This window comes from Manis pentadactyla, chromosome 14 (assembly GCF_030020395.1).
Source record: "Manis pentadactyla isolate mManPen7 chromosome 14, mManPen7.hap1, whole genome shotgun sequence".
Taxonomy (NCBI): domain Eukaryota; kingdom Metazoa; phylum Chordata; class Mammalia; order Pholidota; family Manidae; genus Manis; species Manis pentadactyla.
In genome coordinates this window covers 28,708,686-28,728,199 of record NC_080032.1, presented here as the reverse complement: position 1 = coordinate 28,728,199, position 19,514 = coordinate 28,708,686, and the positions used below count along the sequence as shown (strand labels likewise).

The 19,514-nt window shown below is 46.2% G+C and overlaps 1 protein-coding gene across 1 annotated transcript in view; it reads left to right on the top strand.

Annotated features, from left to right (window-relative positions):
- Positions 1-19,514, top strand: part of LOC118930471 (transmembrane protein 132B) — a 328,876-nt gene that overhangs the window by 233,404 nt on the left and 75,958 nt on the right. Inside the window, exon 4 of the mRNA XM_036921803.2 lies at positions 16,259-16,445. Coding sequence (XP_036777698.2) covers positions 16,259-16,445 — 187 coding nt within the window. The remainder of the gene's footprint in view (positions 1-16,258; positions 16,446-19,514) is intronic.

Sequence of the window (19,514 nt, the reverse complement as noted above, 5' to 3'; positions counted from 1 at the left end):
CATGAGCTTTCTTGTGATCCAATCTCAGATGTCACCTGCAGATGAATTCAGAGGAGTCAGACATAGTTAGAGCTTGACCGAACATGAGAAATCAGGGATTCAGTACCTTCATTTATGGTCAAGAAAATCAAGACTAAGACCATGTGTCACACAGCTAGCATATAGTAAAAGTATGTGCTGTCAGTATGACCATAAGTACCATATCAGAAGCTTGGGGGTTTGTTGCCAGGTCAATGCTCCTGCAATATCATTTTCATGGTTTTCTGACTTACTTCCATGTACAAGAAAAGGAGCTAGTTTCTCATCTCTGGGTTCTTCAACATCTCTTGTTGACTGTCTTATCTGCTTGTGCCTCTGCCAGTGGCCCCTTCTTCCAATACCATCCCATTAAACCAGTTAGTGGTTTCCTGCTTTCTGCCAGGACTACTGTTGATCCAGCAGGCTGTAGTGCTCAGACTTCTCTGTGGAAGCAGTGGGCAGGAGTGCTGGCTCTGCTCATCTCTTCCGGGCACCGGGCCCCTGCTGAGGACACTCAGCAGGATGGACATAGCATCTCCCTCAATATCACGTGTGCACAGGGGTTTTTACATTTTGAATAATGCTGGCATTGGAGGGACATTGAGCATTCCTTTGGTGGCAGTTCATAAATGCATCTCGGCCATTTAATGTGAAGTCCTTTTAAAATATCTCAATTTCCTGCAGTCGCTGAGGAGACCTTCTGGGACATGGGAAGAGCAGGATGGTTGAGCGGCTGCTAGAGGAACTTAATTCATTTTGTTCCATTTAAGTTGTAACAAAACATCATGCCCTCTTGAAATTACATTATCCTTAACTCTGTGGGTTCTTGTTTGAACTACCATGGTAGCCACTTATCTTAGGTTCTGAAACAGAAAACAAATCTGGAAAATGGTCTACTGGGATTTCAAGATGAGCTTGTAGAATGGGGCTGGGAGGGGTATCATTGTAAGTGTTTGTGATGCAGGCATTTCAGGGAAGTTTCATGCTGGCACCTGGGTCTACCTTCTGGAAGGATTAGGCTGCTCAGGGAAAAAAGTACTAGGCTTTAAGAAAGGAAGTGTCCCTGGCATTTGACACTGATTTATTGCTGTATTTGGCTCTCCCCATATATCTGTTGAGATATGGTTAAATGCCAGTGGAAGTCACCATAGTTGAAATTATGAGGCAAGTAAAATAATGCCACTTGTGTATAATAAAATACTGCATATCCACCTCATGATAGACTTTAATGCTGTCATATTATATCAAAAAAAAATTTTTTTTAAAGTTGCAAGCAGAAGAAGCTTAAATCAGTTTAACCAAGTATCAGAAAGGAAACTTTGGCTCACCTGCTGGGGCAGTCTGGGGGTGAATCCGGCTCACTGGCTGGATCCAGGACCTTCTATGACAGAATTCCCTGCCTCCAGCACCTGTTCTGGGTTCTCTTAGGCCTTCGTTCCCAGGCAGGTGTTCTTTACATGTTGACAGCTTAATTCTACTAGCTCAGAATTCCCTCTATAAAGAGGACAAGTTTTCAATTTCTTCCACTCCCATTTCTTTCTGTGCTTTTGCAAAGACTTTTTGTTAGCACAGACTTTCTTTAGAGTGCGAACAGTATAACTGATTAGGTCCCAGCTCTTTCATAACAAGCAAATTTTAGTCGCAACTTCGGAGCCAGATCTTGGTTTGAATCCTGTTACTACCGCTTCCCAACTGTGACATGTGGGCAAATCACCCAGCATTTCTGAGGCTGTCCCATCATGTTTAATTTGGCAATGATAGAGCCCATATCAGAGGGCCAAGGGAGACTTAGATAACAAAGGCCCCTGGCACAGTGCTCTGCATGTACTAGGTCCCCAGAGAGGCACTGCCATAAAACGCCCAGGCTCAGGGCCTTGGCTCAGACAGGAAGTTGGCCCAGCTGTGGAACCATGACATCCTTCACTTACCTGTTTTTTTTCTTTCTTTTAATTTTTTCTTTTAACTTATGCTAATAGAGAACCCGATGGGGTTAGGTCATTGCAGCCAGTGGGAGGCCACATTTGCAGCTGGTCTCTGGAAAGCTCTGCCCCTTGCTGGGATGTATGGGGTTTTATGAAAAGAATGTGTGTGTGCATGCACATATGTGTAGGTGGGCATGTGAGTATATGCATACATGCATGTGTGTAGGACATGTGTGCTTGAACATGGCAAACATTTCCACCTTAGGGCCTTCACCCCTGCTCTTCCCCTTGTTTTGAACACTGATCCTTGTCCACCATCCCTTAAATCTCAACTCTTAACTATCTTTTCTCAGAAAGACTTCCTTTCATGACTGTTTAAATGATCCCTCATCCCCTCCACTCTATTGCATTTTGTCTTCATCTCTGCATATCTCTGCATTAGTCAGGATGGGCTAGTTTATGCTGTGATAACAAATAAACCCCAAATCCTGTGGTTTAAAATAACAAAGGTTTATTTCTCACACACACTCTGAGCCCACTGACGTTTGGCTGGGGGAATCTGACCATCATTGTCTCTCAGGTGACTGCGACAGCACCTCATCTTGAAAGCTGGTGGCTCGCCATGGGAGTGGAGGCTTGCTCTAGAAGTGACATACTTTTACATGGGAGGGAGACACAGAACGTGTAGGTCACAACGGGTCACTTGGCTCCACTCAACCTCACGTTGGACCAGAAACGGGATCCTCTCCTATGTCCAGAAAATGGGGAGCTGGAGATATTTAGGGGAGGTTATTAATGATGCCAAACTCACCATTTAACAGTTGCCTTATTTATAATCTGATTTGCTTGTTAATAATTTCCTTCTGCTAGAATATAAACTCCAGGGACCTCCTCTGTCTTGCCTGCCTCTGCTCCCCAGTAAGGAAAACAGAGCTTGGCATATGGCTGATGCTCAATTATATTTTATTGAGTATTTGAATAAATGAGTTATAATCCAGAACTTAGAGACCCGGCTGAAGAGTCTAAGTTTGTGAAACTCCAGCAGAATGAGACAGCGTATAGACAGTAGCTTGTTTTTATGTCTTCCTAAGTGTGCCGAGTTGGATGCCCTGTGTGGGGAAAAAGGACATTCTTATGGTCAGGATCCTCATGTGACCCTAAATTACTTGATGTTGTAACTGGCCTGCTGCTAGGCTACTACTTCCACACGCATTTGCAATAAGCTATTATTGACTGAGTCACTATATAGAGCTCTGCCCAGTGCTCTGGGTGGAGATAGAGACCTGCAGACTGTTGGATACAGACATAATACTAATGCTCAACTTATCTCTGGGAGAACAAGCCAGGTAATAAACCCTTTCACCCCAAGAATGTTCTGTTGTCATTCCTCGGTCTCACTGAATCCACAGTGAACTTGCCTGGGGCTGAAACCCGTGGCAAGACACCTGGGACAGTTCTAACTTCAAATGTTCTGTTCCCATCAGAAGCCCATGCATTTCCAATGGGATCTCATTCTTTGTTCAGTGTGGTCCCCAGACTCCTAGCATCTCTCAGGAGAGTGAACCAGCCAGCCTGACTCAGAGAGAGAAGACAAACTGTTGCCTAAAGACTAGAGTTTTCAAGGACACTGGCTTTGCAGGCACTATTCTGATAGGTTCAGAGCTGAAGTAGGGATTTCTCTGCTGGGATGTCAGGCCTGGGTTCAAAACATGTCCCCTAACCCCAGCTGTGCTCTGTTTCCCCGTGTGCTTAAGCCTCTCCCCAGTGGTGGTGTGTGTGTGTGCGCACACACGTGTGGTGCCAAAGACCAGCTAGCCAAACGGCCATCACCCAGCTGCAGAGCTGCTCGTTAGTGTGGTCTGGCTCAACCACCAGAATGGATGCCACCTTTCATTCCATTAGTTCAGGCCAATTAGTGGTCTTTTTCCTCAGAGTGTCTGACCTGGTGCTGACTCACATCGGATCTCATTATCTAGAGGCATTTTCATTGCTAGGAACATGCACAGGTGGATTCACTGGTGAAATGGGATCCGTGGGGAGTGGGCTTAGGCAAGGAGAAGAGCTGGTATGTGGGTCCTGTGTGAACTCAGTGTCCTCCACCCCGGGACCCATACCTTGGGTCTTTCCCTGTCCTGGACCACCTTATTTTGGCATCCTGTTACTGGGTATGTGAGCAGACTTGAGAGACCAAAAAAAAAAAAAATCTAGCTTTTTACCCGTTTCCTATTATTTCATGCATGATGCTTGTTCACAAATTGCTCCTCTGGTCCAAATTAGTCTCTCTTAATTGCAATATGGCAGGGTAGGTATGGCTCAACTCCATGCAAAGAATTTCAAGAGTGCTTGAATACATATACTCAGCTGAAGGAGAAGTCAGAGATGTTTCATGCACGTAATCCTTCTAATTGTGGTTGACTTAAGGCCTGATCACTATAGAGTAATTGACCTATAAGAAAGATTTTGAGGCTTTTCTAATTAATACAATGGGCCAAGAAGGGGATGTGATGGGATCACTGGGTTTTAATTAATTGGTGACATGAAAAGTCCTGTTTCCTAAAGGAGAGCTCCTCACTTACGGAGATTTACTCTGGGATTACAGGAGCCTGCAAATCACTGCCATTGAATTTCTCCCCACCTGACATTTATTGAAAAGCTGCCAGGTAAATGGAAGGTTACAAGAATTCCAACCTGATTTTTGATCCAAATGGCATTCAGAATGTTAATCTGTTTTTGGGCTTCCCCTATCTCTCCTCAATTTCAAGGTTAATGAGATTAGAGATTGTTTGGGTTTGGTTTTTGACCACCCCAGAGTGTCTGTCTGTCTGTCTGTCTGTCTCTCTTGTCTTTGTTTTGTTTACTCTTGCTGTGGAAATAATTCCTGGTGATTTGGAGATGCCAAGAGCTTTAGGAGGGGTTGAATCAAAGGTAGACATCCTATCTTTTCAGAGAATGCTGATAATCTCTGGTCATTTGTGCTTATTATGAGTCTAGTTAAGGAACAGTGCCTGCCTTCAGACACTAGATGAACCTGTTCCAGAGCCCTGCTCTGCAGCTCCGTGCCTGCAGTTTACCTACTGTACACTCACAATTTGTTATGAGGGGAGATCCACATTAATGTTCTTATCACAATTTTAAAAAGTGACATGCATGACTCCCAGCCCAGTAATGGCTGAGGTGCTGTTGTCACACCAATACTCTCTGTCTGACTCTAAACTCTAAAGTCTGGAGAGAATGCAAAAAACCAGCCACCTGAAGGATGTAGAGAGAGAAACCCAAAAATCCAGTGTTTCCCCAGGCTGTTACAGAGGACAATGAAGATGCCCATAGATGACAGTCCACACTGGAAGAGAGTGGGATGTGGGTGCTGCCCTGACAGACCCAGCCAGCGACAGGCAGGCATGATCTTGCACACAATGACAAGTATTACCCTGAGGAAGCCCAAGAGCTGGGGAGTCAAAGTGTGAACCCTGAGGTTCACAACAGACCCACTCATTCATTCATTCATGATATATTCACAGGGTGTTTGCTATGGGCCAGGACCTTTTCTAGGAGTTGGAAGTATTGCAGGGAACATGACACAAATCCCTGCCCCCACTGAGTTTACAATTTAGTAGATGGAAACTGTCCATAGAAAAGGTAGATCAAATAGAGAGTGTTCAGTGGTGTTAAGTGCGATTAAGGGACAGCACGGGACAGGCCAGGAATGGCCAGGGTAGAAGGGGAGTTTTTCAGCAGGGTCATCACAGAAGATCTCACTTAGAAGGCAGCCTTGGGGGCAAGTCCTGAAGGTGAGGGGGGCATGGCACAGATATCATAGGGAAGAGGGGTCCCTGGAGGAGGGCTGGTGCAGGGACCCCAGGCAGAAGTCTGCCTGGTCAGAAGGAACAGTAGAGGCCGGTGCAGCTCTAACAGTGAGCAAGGGAGAGGGGAGTGAAGGTGGTTAGGAGGTAATGGGCAGTGGGGTGAGGGGGTTGGGTCATGTAGGGTCTTAGAGATCTTTGAAAGGACTTTGAGTTTTATGTGAATGAGACGAGAATTCCTCAAGGGTTTTGAATAAGAGAGTGAAAGAGTGGACACCATAGATCATTTAGGAGGCTATTGCAACCCCCTGGGCAACAGGGGATGGTGGCTTGGACCAGTGTAGAAATAATGGACATGGAGATGAAGATACTTTGAAATGTGTTTCCCAGGTGGACCTGACAGGGCTTTCTGGACAGTTAGATGTGGGCTGTAAGGAAAGAGAAGGGTTCAAGGTGACCGAAGTAATGATTTGAGTGACTGCAAGGAAGGACAGACTTGCTTTATGGCCATGAGGAAGTCAAGTGTGAGAGGTCTTTTAACACCTAACTGAAGCTGTTGAATAGGCAGTTGGACCAAAGAGTCTGGAATTTGGTAGAAAAGTCCGGGCTGTAGCTGTACACTTCACAGTTCTTGCACCTGCTAACTCCCCCTTTGAGAGCAGTGAATTCCCCTGGTAATGACAGTCCCATGTCTGTGGGCTTTAAATTTTGCTCTGGGTGAATGTGAGCACTCTTCTGGCCTTGTATTCTGCAGGCAGCTCCTCTCGGGCCTGACCTTTGCTAGGTCAGCCACGGGCAAAGCCCTGGTCATCTAACTGTTACAGTCCCTGTAATGGACAGCCCAGAGCAATCCTTTGTGCAGGATGTGGCTGTTGTATTTCAGCAGGGAAAACACCAGGACCAGGAATAAGTTGGCACTGATAGCAGCTGCCAGCCAGTCACTGGTGACCAGGGTACCCTGCAGGGGGCTTATAGGTGCAGTTGTGGCCCCTGGAGGAACCCAGCATGGGGCATGACCCTGGGACCCCAGCCTCATTAGTAGCTGCTCTCAATGTTAGACAGTAGAAGATCCCCATTTAGTGAGCCCTTCCCAGCTCAGGTGCAGAGCGACCCTGTGCAACATGGCAGGATGCTGCCCAAGTGCAGAGAGGCACAGACTATCTCTGGAGGCCAGTAGGAAAATGAATAATGTCTCTGGTTGGCTGAGGGCAGGGCAGCTGGGGGTCTGGGGGTAGCAGTGGAAGGAAGACCTTTCACTGTCACCTTCTTTTATGCTCTTTGACTCTTGAATCCTGGGAATGTATTACTTATTTAAAAATTACCATTATGTTACAAATCAAAACACAGATTCCCAGTCTGCTCTGAGGTGTGTGGATGTCTAGCCAGGGAATCTGGAGGGGAGCTGGCCGAATCCCACATTCTGGCTGCATCTCACATACCGGCTGCAAGGCAGGCAGCGAGCGTTTTGTCCGTCCTCTCTACGGAGGCCAGGGAGTGATGATTCCTGAGTTGTTGGCTGTGACCAGAGTTTCCCCCAGGCTGGCAATAGGAAGTAACAGAGATTGGGACAGCTCTGAAAGGGTGTGTTTAGGAAGTCAGGGAAAGATGATTTCTGGCTGTCATTTCCTGAAACGGTTTTGGATGTTGTCAGAAAGACAGAGGCAGAGGGAAAAAAATTAATTGTGGCAATTGCCTTAGCTGTCTCCGGGCTTGTCATGGTGATGCTGATAAAATCAAATCAGCTGGAAGTGAGGGGTAGTTGTTAGCGTGAGAAATAGTCCTGGCTTTGGCAGCTGAGAAAGTGGAGGTGCTGAAGTGTTCGCTCATTATCAAGATTTATTGTTTTCGGTTCTGGGAACATGTTGGTAAGCAAAAATAAGGTCACTCACACAGCCTGGGAGGTACTTTAAAATATTTTAAAACCAGAAAAAGAAGAATATAGCATCATTTTCCTGTGGTTGGGAAGTGGGACAGTGGGTTAGCTGACTTATCATGAGCTTATTTAGGAGTTAGATGGAGAGTTTCTTAGAGAATTTGCAGCAGAAAAATATATATGGAATTTAAACAAAAGGAGAATAGACTAAATGAGAGTGTTGAGGATGGTAGCTTTCTGTTTGTAAATAGACTGTTTTTGATTAGAAAGAAGTATGGGAGACGATATGGATTCATTCCCTCCACTCCAAGCTTTATTAACTCTTACCACTTGGCTTTATTTTCTTCAAATGTTCAAAGAAATAAATATTACATGTATCATTCAAGCCTTTATATACCTCTTGCTGATTTCATTATCTGAGGTAGGCATTTTCAATACCAGGCATATTTTTATGGTTTTTAATATAAACCAGATAAAGAATGGTTGCTCATGTGTTTACCATTTTTGTAAGAGGTATTATACCATGCGCATTCTTTTGCAACTTGATTTTCCTCTCATTATTTTTTAGTTAAGAAAATTGAGATATAATTAACACATGATAAAATCCATCTTTTAAAAGTGTCCAATGCTGTGGTTTTTCATGTATTCATAAAGTTGTGGAATCATCCCCACTGTCTAGTTTCAGGATACTTTCATCACCCCCAAAGAAACCTGTACCCAGGGGCAGTCACTTCCCATTCTCCCTTCCTTGGCAACCACAAATCTACTTCTGTCTTTATGAATCTGCCTGTTCTGGACCTTTCACATAAATGGCATCAGATTATATGGGCTTTTGTGATTGACTTCTTTCCCTTACAAAAATGTTTTCAAGGTTCATCCACATTGTATCATGTATCAGTGCTTCCCTTGTTTTTACTGCCAATAATATTCTATTGTATAGAAATGCCACATTTTGCTTATCAGTTCATCAACTGATGGACAGCTGGGTTCTCCCTGTCCAGCTATTATGAATGATGCTGCTGTGAATATTTGTGCAGAACATTTTTGTGGACATGATTTAATTTCTCTTGAGTGTACACCTAGAAGTGAAGTTTCTGGGTCATGTACTGATACTATGCTTAATCTTTTACCAAAATGTCTGCCAAATCAGCTGTATCAGCTTACATTTTCACCAGCAATGCATGAGGGTTACAATTCCCTCACATTCTTGACCATGTGTTTTTGTCATTCTTTTTATTATAGCCATCCTAAATGATTTGAAGTGGCCTCTTGCTGTGGTTTTGATCAGATTTCCTTAATGGCTAATGACGTCGAGCATCTTTTCATGTGCTCATTAGCCATTTGTGTATGTTAATTGGAGAAATGCCTGTTTAGATCCTTTGCTCAATTTAAATTGTTGAGTTGTAAAAGTTCTTTATATATTCTGGATACTCATCCTTTGTCAGATGTATGATTTGCAAACATTTTCTCCCATTTCTGTGCATTGTCTTTTCCTTTTAGTGATCATCTCCTTTGAAAGAGCCAAGTTTTTAATTTTGATGAAGTTTGATTTTCTATGTTTCTGTGTACTTGTGCTTTTGGCATTAAATCTGAGAAACCACTCACATTTGAACTGGCAGAAGAATCGGCAAATTTGCAGACAGGTCCATTGAGATTATCCAGCCCAGGCAATGGAAAGAAAAGCAATGAAAAGAAATGAACAGAGCCTAAGACACCTGTGTATAAATATGCACGTATTTTACCACACTTCTAGTAGGACAAACAGGCAGGCAAAAGAAACAAAAGGCATCCAGATGGGAAGGGAAGAGGTAAAATATTTCTGCTCATGGATGCATGATATTTATGTAGACAGTTTTAAAGAACCCACACACATACCAAAAAAACCTTATTGGAATTTAGAAAACAAACAAGTCCATTAGGTTATAGGATATAAGATGAAGAGATGAAAACCAGTTGTAAGTTTCCAAGCCTTTGCTAGGGCACAGTGTTCAGTGTTTGTGAAGAAAACAACTGGAACCAGAGACGGTGCTGGTTATTTCTCTCTGCCCCACGAGGTCTGTGTGTCACCTTTCCCTGCCTGAGTCAAAAGAGATCACCTCTGCATCAACCGAATCTCCTCTCTCCCTGAACTGAGGCCAGCCTTGGTGCCGCCTCTGGAGGTCTGAGGCCAGACTGTCTCCTCCTTTGCACCCTTGTTACCTGGTGAGGTTCGGCAGTGGCTGTGGACTTGCATGGTCACACAGCTCCCAACAGGTGGCCTTCTTTCATGGCTCTGTCTCTTTCCAGATTCTTCTACTGTCCCTCCCTGTTCTTCAGGCCCCGGATTAATAATGGTTCCCTTGGTGCTGCGTCATTGTGTGTTGGTTATGACAATGCTATCTCCACTTCTATAAATAGTTTCTTGTTACATTGCATTGCATTATATTGGATTGTGCCTGGACTGTGCCTTCTAGTTCCTGATGGGCGCCTGGCTGATAGAGTAATGTGGTCAGAAAAATTCTTGTGGGCTATTTCCTAGTGGGGCTTTTGCATATTTCATCCTAATTGCCACTATTTGATGCCCCTCTGTTTGAACGCATATAGTGAAATTGATGTTCTTATTGAGGATTGTGAAACTCTTGAAATCTTCTCCAATAAACACATCTTTAATAATGGTCATTACACTGGGGACTGAGGTACAAAAGAGCATGTAGATATATGAGAAAGACTTCTTAAATAGTTGGGTTTACTTTTGATAAGAAAAACAGATTCTGATTAAATCTAGCTTACACCAAAGGGGAATGAACTATAAAGATCTGAAGGTGTGCCATGTACCTCCATAAAACCAGAGTGGATTCCACGGGCTGGAACAAGGAAGCAAAAACCCAGCAGAGACTCTGGGAATACTGTTATCATCTCTACTGTATACTTTTATCTCTGATCTTTTTCTTGCAGTTCTTGGTTGACCTGGCTCAAGAGGCCTCATACAGCTGCTGGGGTCCCATGTCTCTGTTGCAGAAAGAAGCCTGGGCCAAGTTTGGCATTTTCTAGTAGGATTTCACATTCCTGGGAAGTGTCCTTCATCCAGTTGAGGTCAGGGTTCACCCCTGGGTCCAGAGCCAGGGCCAGGGATGGGGCCTCATGATTGTACCAAGGCATAGGGAGACAAATTCCCAGAGAAGGAGGATCATTTGTGAGCTGGAAACATAGCTCAGACGGTAGCCACTGAAAGGTCAAAGACAAAATGCATTTCTCAGACATAAAAAATGTCTATAGGGACTAGGTGTACACAATAAATGAATAACATTGGTCCAGGCTTATTAGAGAGTTTCAACCCCATTGGTGGGACAGTATTCCCACTGCTATATGGGAATGTGGGATAGTGTTATCTGGTCTTCCAGTCTGTCCAAAGAAGCCAGATATACCAGCTTTTTTGGTGTGGATTATCTGCATTTAAAAATATTGGCAGCTCAACATGTGGTGTGTGGGGGATCATGGGGAAGACAGTGTAGCACAGAGAAGGCAAATAGTGACTCTGTGGCATCTTACTACACTGATGGACAGTGACTGCAATGGGGTATTGGGGGAACTTGATAATATGGGTCAATGTAGTAACCACATTGTTTTTCATGTGAAACCTTCATAAGAGTGTATATCAATAATACTTTAATAAAAAAATATTGGCAGCGCATTCCAATTTTGTAGAAAAACAGTAGTGGGAGTGGTTAAGAAAGTGTGGCTCTGGCCATGAGCAGCCCAATGGAACCACATTGCACCTCAGGGTTTTATATTTAACTTTACCGATCAATCAGAAATGCAATAAAAGAACCCCTAACCCCTATTTTTGGACTATTCCCATTTGACATAGTCCTAGAATTCTTAAAAAAAGTTCTGGATAGCAATTAGATAGTGGAAAGTCAGGAAATCAAGTCAATGAGGAGAGAATGTTTAAGTCCAAAAGATGTTAAGCCTCTGCTCTAGGCAAGTGGCTCTTAAATATTTTTAGCCCTTTGGCTGCCAAGCCCTGCCTGAAAGGTCCACCTGAAACACTGCTTCCACAGTGAGCTCAGAGACAGCAGCTCTGCCTTTGACTAAATAGAAATGAGGAGGTAGTGCCTGGATTGTATGCAACTGCAGAAGGAGGTGATTTATTCATGCCAGCTTCTGAGAGCTGGGCATTTGGTTATGATGGAAAGAGCTGCACAACAGGCAGAGATGGACCGAAGAGCCTCTGCTCATTGAGTGGGCTGAGGAGCAGGGATTCCCTCCACTCCTGTCCAGGTGGAAAAGATGAAGAGGGCCAAGAGGGGGGATGAGGGACCCCAAGCAGCTGGGCTGTGGCAGTTGCCTGGCGTAGGAGCCCATTCTTCAAAGATCAGCTCAAGTCCAGCCTCCTCCAGGAAGCCTTCCCTGACCTGCCCATGTCTGTCTCTCCCAACATCTGGTGCATAGTCTCTGGTTTCACTAAGCACGTGTTTCTTCACTAATTCATTCAACAGGTATTTAAATGAGCACCAGCTGTGTCCTGGGCATGGTTCTAAGTGCTGGGGACACAGTAGTGAGAAAAACAGAGAAAAACCCCTGTTTTCCTGGTGCTTACATCTGTGTGTACCCATGAGTGTGTGGGTGAATCAACATAGTCAGTCAATCAATCAATCACTTAGTAGGTTAAAAGGTAAAAACTATGGGAGATATATAGCAGGATACTGGGATTAGAATTGTGAGGATGGGGGATGGAATTTTAATGGGTGGTCAGAAGAGGCTTTTTGAGCGGGTGGAATTTGAACAAAGAATTGATGGATGTCCTTTTTCATTTAGCACCTGTGTTCATGCTGATAGTTGGGATAAATTTTCCCCATGATTTTTTTAAAAGCTGAAAATAGATTTACTCATTTATTCAACTTCTATTCATCCTCTGGGTCTCTTCTCAAACATCAGCCCCTCACCGGGGTGGCCCCTGAGTGTGCTTCCGTTGTCCCTGCTGTAATTTGTACTATTTTAAAATTAGAAATAACTATTTTTAAATAAAGAAAAATTGAAAGAATTTATTCAGCTTTCTAAAAAGAAATTTACTTCTTCCGTTTTATTTTCAGGATAACATTTTTCATGACCAGGACTTAGCGTATTTATTTATTTACCTGGATAATAAGACAGGGATTGTCTTACCAGTGAATTCTCAGTGCCTAACACATCATGGTCACTTAATAAATGCCACAGGGTAAGTGAATCTGCAGGAGCCTCAGTGACTATTGTGTATTGTAGGTTGGGCTGTTGAAGAACTTATGTTCATACGATCCAGCAATTGTGCTCCTGGCATTTTGCCTAAAGGAATTGAAAACTTAGATCTACAAGCTAAGGTCTCCTTCAGATGGTGATGGATAAATAAACTGTGGTGGATAAATAAACATCCAGGCAATGGAATATTATTCAACACTAACAAATAAAAGCTATCAAGCCATGAATAGACGTGGAGGAACTGAAATGCATGTTCCTCAGTGACGAAACCAATCCGAAAAGGCGGCGATCTGTATGAGTCCTATGATAAGTCATTCTGGAAAAGACAAACTGTGGAGACAGTGAGCAGCTCAGCAGTTGCCAGGGGTTAGAGGAAGGGAGGGACGAATAGGCAGAGCGCAGAGGATTTTTTAGGGTGGTGAAAATACATTGCTGTTTTACATTTGTCCAAATCCTGGAATGTACCTCACCAAGAGTGGGCCCTAAAGCTAACTCGACTCTGGGTGATGATGAGGTCGATGTATATTCATCAGTTGTGACAAACGAACCATCTGGTGGGGATCTTAATAGTGGGGGAGGCTGTATGTGTGTGCAGCAGGGCATATATGGGAAATCTCAGCACCCTCCCCTCAATTTTGCTGTGAACCTATAACTGCCCTAAAAAAAGCAAAGTTTTTTTTTTAAGAAGTTAGAGAATTACATTCTAGTAGCAGACACTGATGTGTCTTCTCAAAGCAAGAGTATATAAATATGCTCAATAACCAGGCGGGAGAATGTGGCTCAAAAATCATCTGACTGGTAGCTTCTTGTCTTCCCGAATGCATATGACACCCCAGAATTTTACAGGGTGTCCTGTTTGGGCTTTTAAATACATCCAGTGAATTAAACAATATGTGTTGAACTCTTACAATTTTCCAGGCACCGTGCTAGCTGCTACAGTCACAGCAGCAATTATAGGCACGTCTTTGTCCACATGGAGTGAACAGTCTACGGGGGAGTCAGCCCCGTCTCCTCATATTTACTGTGAGTGGCCAGCACATCCTATTCTGGGGCCTTTGTTCAAGGTAACCATCATTCAGTATTTACCTTGCTTTTTGGTCGTTTAAAAAAAAGGCCCAGAAAAAGGCCCATTATAAAAAAGTCAGAGGACATGAGACCAGAAACATCCTCTTTTGCTCCATTTCTAGAAAAATTTATATAGGGAAAGCTTCAGCTTCTCTTCCTGGTAGCTTAGAACCATCTAGAAGTTTGTGGAGATGGAGGAGAAATAACCTAGGCAAATGAATGGCACAACCTGCCAAGAGCAGTTCAAACATTCGAAGTGTCTCTCTTCCCCTCTTCCTTTATTTCTCCCTCCGTCCCTCTCTGTGTCCTCTCCTCCAACTCCTCAAAATCAGCCCTTACTGTCGTCAGGAATGGTGTGCTGAGAAATGGCTGCAGGCGGCTTCTGGGGACAAGCTGCTGGGGCGGGTCCTCCGCCCCTCTCCCCTGCCCCCACCTCTCCTCCTCCTTGCAGACACTCACAAGTGGTCTCAGCCCCACCTCAGGGGTCCCAGGGTCCCCAGGAACAGGCTCAGCTTCTATTAAAGCAGGTGTCTTCTTGGAAAACAGGGCTTCTGAGAAGCAGCCCCTTTGGGAGGTGTGTTCTAGCTGGAGGGGGAGAAGCAGCCAGGCAGTGTTCCTGCCTCATGACCCCTCCTAACACACACACACACACACACACACACACACACACACACACACACACACGTACGTATGCACACATGCACTCTCCACCCCAGGGAAAAATGTCTAATGAATATCTCATGGCTAGAAAACTGATTCTGATTCCTCAAAGGCAGTTGATAATTATGGAGAGAATCATGAAGCACTTTTCCAAATTTGAAAGGCTTATCAAGAATATATCAGGAGTAGGTAAAATTAATAATTATAAACCCATTTCCATAGAAATAGTCTTATTAGCAAGCATGCCAGCTTCCTAAAAGTAAAAGACCCCTTTCCTCTGATTTGAAGGAAATGACTTAAAATACAAACTTATGCATCAAAGTGACCCTGACTTGATTGTTATTCTGTCCATAGCTGGGCTGGCCAGATGCATGCAGCTGGTCTGGCTCACAGGCTAAAAGGTCAAAGGGAGAAGGAAGAGACTGAGCAAAGACTGGCACCTCTGCATCCAGGACCAGAGTGTGGGTTTAGCAGGATTAAACTGCTGATCACAGGGAGTTAGATGCCTTTCCTCACTGGATTTTCGCTTTCTTGGCATTAGTTTGCTAAAGTCTTGCTATGAACCCAGAAAATATGAGAAGTAGCTCCTTAGCTCCTGTGACAAGCCTAGTGCAGGCCAAAGAGAAACTGAGGCTCTGATCTCGGGGAGAGCTCCCAGGCTGAGAGTTGGGGTCTGAACTGCCGGCTCTGCCCAGACCCCAGAAGGCAGGGCAGAGGTTTCCAAGCCCATTGTGGTCCAGGCAGCACCACTGGCAGTATAGGAACAGGTTGATGGTGTGACTCCAGCCTTGGGGAGCTGTGGATGGGTCACTCTGCTGTCACATTGCTCAGATCTGGGGCGAGCTGGCCTCGGGGCGATGGGAGCAGGCTACGGAACAGGAGTTGTTCATCAGTCCTGTGCTTTTTGTCTTAACTCTCTGTTCAGTAACTTGTATCAATGCAATGGGCAGCCTACATCTGCCATCCACATCAATGGCTCCTGTACATAAATATTGAGAATGACACTTACCTTTTCATTAATATGTGCCCTGTCCGCCTTTGTCGCCCTCCTCCGTACACATACCCTGCTGCCATTCTGTGCATTGAGGCAGGTGGAGCTCTTTCCTACATCTGCTCCCATTTCCGCTGATGGCATGAAAACTCAGCTACAGCACCTCATCGTGTAGCTCACAGGTCATGCAGTGAACCGTGAAGTTCACGATGCCCTCTCCACTCCTGGTCTCATCATGATCCCTCAGGCCCATAAAGTCACCACCGTTCTCCCCAAATCCTAAAGCCCAGAGTGTGAGCCCCTGGGGCACAGCCACACTGGGAGCAGAAGCAGACGAGGCCAGAATGCAGCTCTGCCTTGAGGTTGGAGGATGGTGACCCTGGACGATGGTGGGGGCCGCTCTCTGGTGTGGTGCTTGGTGGGGGCCCTGGGGCTGGAGAGCTGTGTGGTGTCGTGGAGATGAAATGCTGTCCGTCTGAGCTGCCCACTCAGGGAGGAGCAACCTGCCTCCTGTGGAGCCCTGGGGACTGTCCACCTGTCCCCAGGTGTGGGCCTGTGAGGGGCACCTTCGGAAGTGGCGCATGGACACTGCCTGTGCTTTGTGAAGTTGGCTGTCCTTTTGCTTGGCAAAGAGGAATGGGACAACTCACTGCGTCTGGACACTGTGCTGAGTTCCAGGTTGTAAATCACACTTGAACATGTGTTTGTTTTCCAGAGCAAATGACTCCATCTATGAGATCTTGCAAGTGGACTTCGGAGTCGACAACAGCAGTGGCCTGGCCGGGGCCCAGCAGATCACCTGGCAGGCGGGATACCCGGCGGAGGACTCCATGGGTGAGCTGGTCGTCGCTGAGATCTTCGTCAGCCAGACGTCCTTTGTGGGCATCGTCCCTCTCGCAATGGTGAGAGACCTGGGCTTCAGCAGAGAGTCACAAGGAAGTCTCCTTTGGGTGCGCTTAATATTCAAAGAACCGTGAAGCGCTTTATAATCTGCTATTTTCCACACACCTGATGCAGTTGTTTAAATGAGGGAAATGAACTTAAATTACGTTTTATCTGCCTGCTTCCGTGATGCCTCCTCGGAAGCTATTGTGGGTCTACCGTGTGAGCCCCTTTCCTCTGTGAGTGCTGCCGAACTGCGTCCCAGGGCGCCTGCTCCTCACTGTCAGAGCCTGTGCTCATCTCAGGACCACCTGCTACATGGAGGGGGGAGGCCTCATTGAGAGGTGTCAGCGGCCTGTGGTGGGGGCAGTGGCTCTAATGGTGAGTGAGTAGTCCCTGCTCAGTCGGCTTCACTCTGAGCATTCCCGGTAGCTTGGGGTTCGGCAAACTTTAAGATGCAGGTGGACTGGGAGAGCCTCGTGGGAACTGACCACCTGAGCCTGCAGGGGTCACATAATAGCCCTTGTGTTGCTGTTTCTGGCCTGGAGGTGACCAGATTTGTCCTCTGCGCCTGGCTGAAGCTCCAGTCACAACCGGGCTCAGGGCCACGTCTGCAAACAGGTCATGGAGGAGGCTCCAGAGTGTAAAGGGGATGATGTTAGGGGTCCTAGGGATGACAAACCCCTGGGAGTGCCACATTCCTAATACACGTTTCTATACTGGAAACGTTCAAGTATATTCTGCACGGCTTTGACCTTCCCATTTGAGACCAAAGAGTGGGGGTCCCACCTGGATCTCCTAGGGCATCTGTGGGTGCTTCTATCATCTATACTCAAGTTGGATACCAGGGTTCAGATCCTTGCAAATGAAACCCTGTATCCTACAGTGAATCCTACAATTCCCTTATCTGTGTTCTTGACTATGCCCAAAACATACTGTCCCTATATCCCTCCATCTGGCTCTTCACTCAGTGCTGGAGACACACCTTGCCTGCCACAGTGGCTGCGTCTGGCTTTCCAGCCCCTTTCCATCCCTCTGTCCACATCACCCCCATGTATTACTTTCTTCGTAGATATTATCTGCCTTCCTCCCTGGAAGGAGAGGTCCATGAGGGTAGAGTTCTGGTCAGTTACACTCACCTCTGTGTCCCCAGCACCTAGAGCAATGCCGGGACAGTTAATATTTGTTGAAGGAATGAATGAAGGAACCCCCTGCTTTAATCCAAGCTTGCAAGGGTCATCTAGTTCCTGAGACTGGATGGATGGAGATGACAGTCTGCAGTGGTCTGCGTCTTGGTTTGGGGGCAGGCATCATTGGCCAGCAATGGCCCTGTTGAGGGATAGAGATGGAGGGATGATGTGGGTTTTAAGGCAGATTGAGACTCTCCTGCATAACCTTTCTTCAGGACCTTGTCTGTAAATTCTCCAAATCAACCCAGGTGTGGCTGAGGTGGGGTTATTGCTTACTCCCAAGTCCTTACAATTTTGCTCTATGCTTAATTCCCTGGGGATTTGGCAGCTTCCTGAAGCTTCTGAGGATGGAATTCCAAAGGAGAGCATCGTGCCCTCCCCTGAGGGGCAGGTGCTGGTTCTGAGAGGAGCTGGAAAGTGATGGATGTTTACCTGCCCAGAGGCTGCAACCAGGATAGGGGTATAGACCTGTGGTCAGCCCAATCCTGCCTGCTGCCTGTGTTTGTAAAAAAGTTTTATTAGAACATAGCCTTGTCCACCTGCTACGAGTTGGCTACCTTAATGCTTTGATGGAAGAGTTGAGCATATGCAACAGAAAGTGCATCCTTGGCCAGAACTTTAATTCTAGCACCTTGTAATGTGTGACCTTCTGAAGACAGTGCCTGGGAATGGCGGCTATTATTCTGTTGTCACTGGGCTTCAGAGAATGTTGTTCTTGTCTCTTGGAATAACCTTTTCTAATGAGAACTTTGCTCCAGACACTGCAATGCTCTCTGCTCGGTAGTGACATCCTCTCATGGCACTGGACTGAGTGGGTGTCCCTCACAGGGTCAGGGCACATGGTGCGGACAGGACAGACTGGAGGGGAGAAGGAGCTAGAACCACCACATATGAATGCAGGGACTGTGGAGTGGGAGAAGCAGGCATTTGGGATGTGGTCACGATACAGGTGGGCTCTGGTGGGTGGTCTTTCTGCAGTGGCTGACACATCCCCTGGGCCCATCTAGCATCCCTGCCCCTCTGTGTCTTAGGGACAGGGACCAGGCCATAGCCTGGGAGTGGAGCCTGGCAGATGTTGGCAGAGTGCCTGCCTGTGTTTGCCTCTGCTGCCCCCCGAGCCACCCCCATTTCCTCCCCTCCAGTGCTGTCTGGGGAGGCTTGTTGTATGTGTGTTGTGCATACTGCGTGCCTCAGACTATTAGTGTCTCCCCATCTGGCTGATCTCTATTTCAGGACGGTTCCTGGTGTTTGGCTTTAATTCCCCACAGTTGGGAGGTGCTGGGTTTGGATGGTTGAGTGGCGTCTGTATCACAGGGTGTCTCTTGGGTCACTGTGAAGAGTGGCTCCAAGGGACCAGAGCTGTTTAGTGAAGTTTGCAGTGGAACCAAAGTTGGTCGTTCATCTTTTTTTAATTAGTTGTTCTAGCTGCTTTCCAAACCCAGAAGGGGGACCCTTGGGGGGGGATTCTGCCTGCTGCTCTGAGCCTGTAAGTGCCTTTTATGTACTTTTCCCACCCCTTCCCCACCCGCACCTTCTCGGTGGCAGCTAACCCTGGGCAGCTTCTGCATGATGTCAGGCTGTGTGACTTGTCCATGGATGTACAAACCAAACTCTGCTGGTTATTGTGTCAGGCTGACCTAGAAGCAGAAGCCACCTTTGTAGTTAGAGCAAGCAGGCACTTGGGCCAGGAAGTGGGACTAACGAAAGGCAAAAGAGCAGAGCTGGGAACCCTAGCAGGAGCCGAATCTGCCTGCTCCCTGGCTGTGGGGAGGAGGAAGTGTCCCTTAGAACCCCTAGGGAACTCAGTCTCCAGGGGTCTGCCTGCTGAGAGCCAGAACCCACCAGGGGGAGGCCTGGGAATGGGTCTAGCCTGTGCTGTCGTCCTGCTGGTTTCGTTGT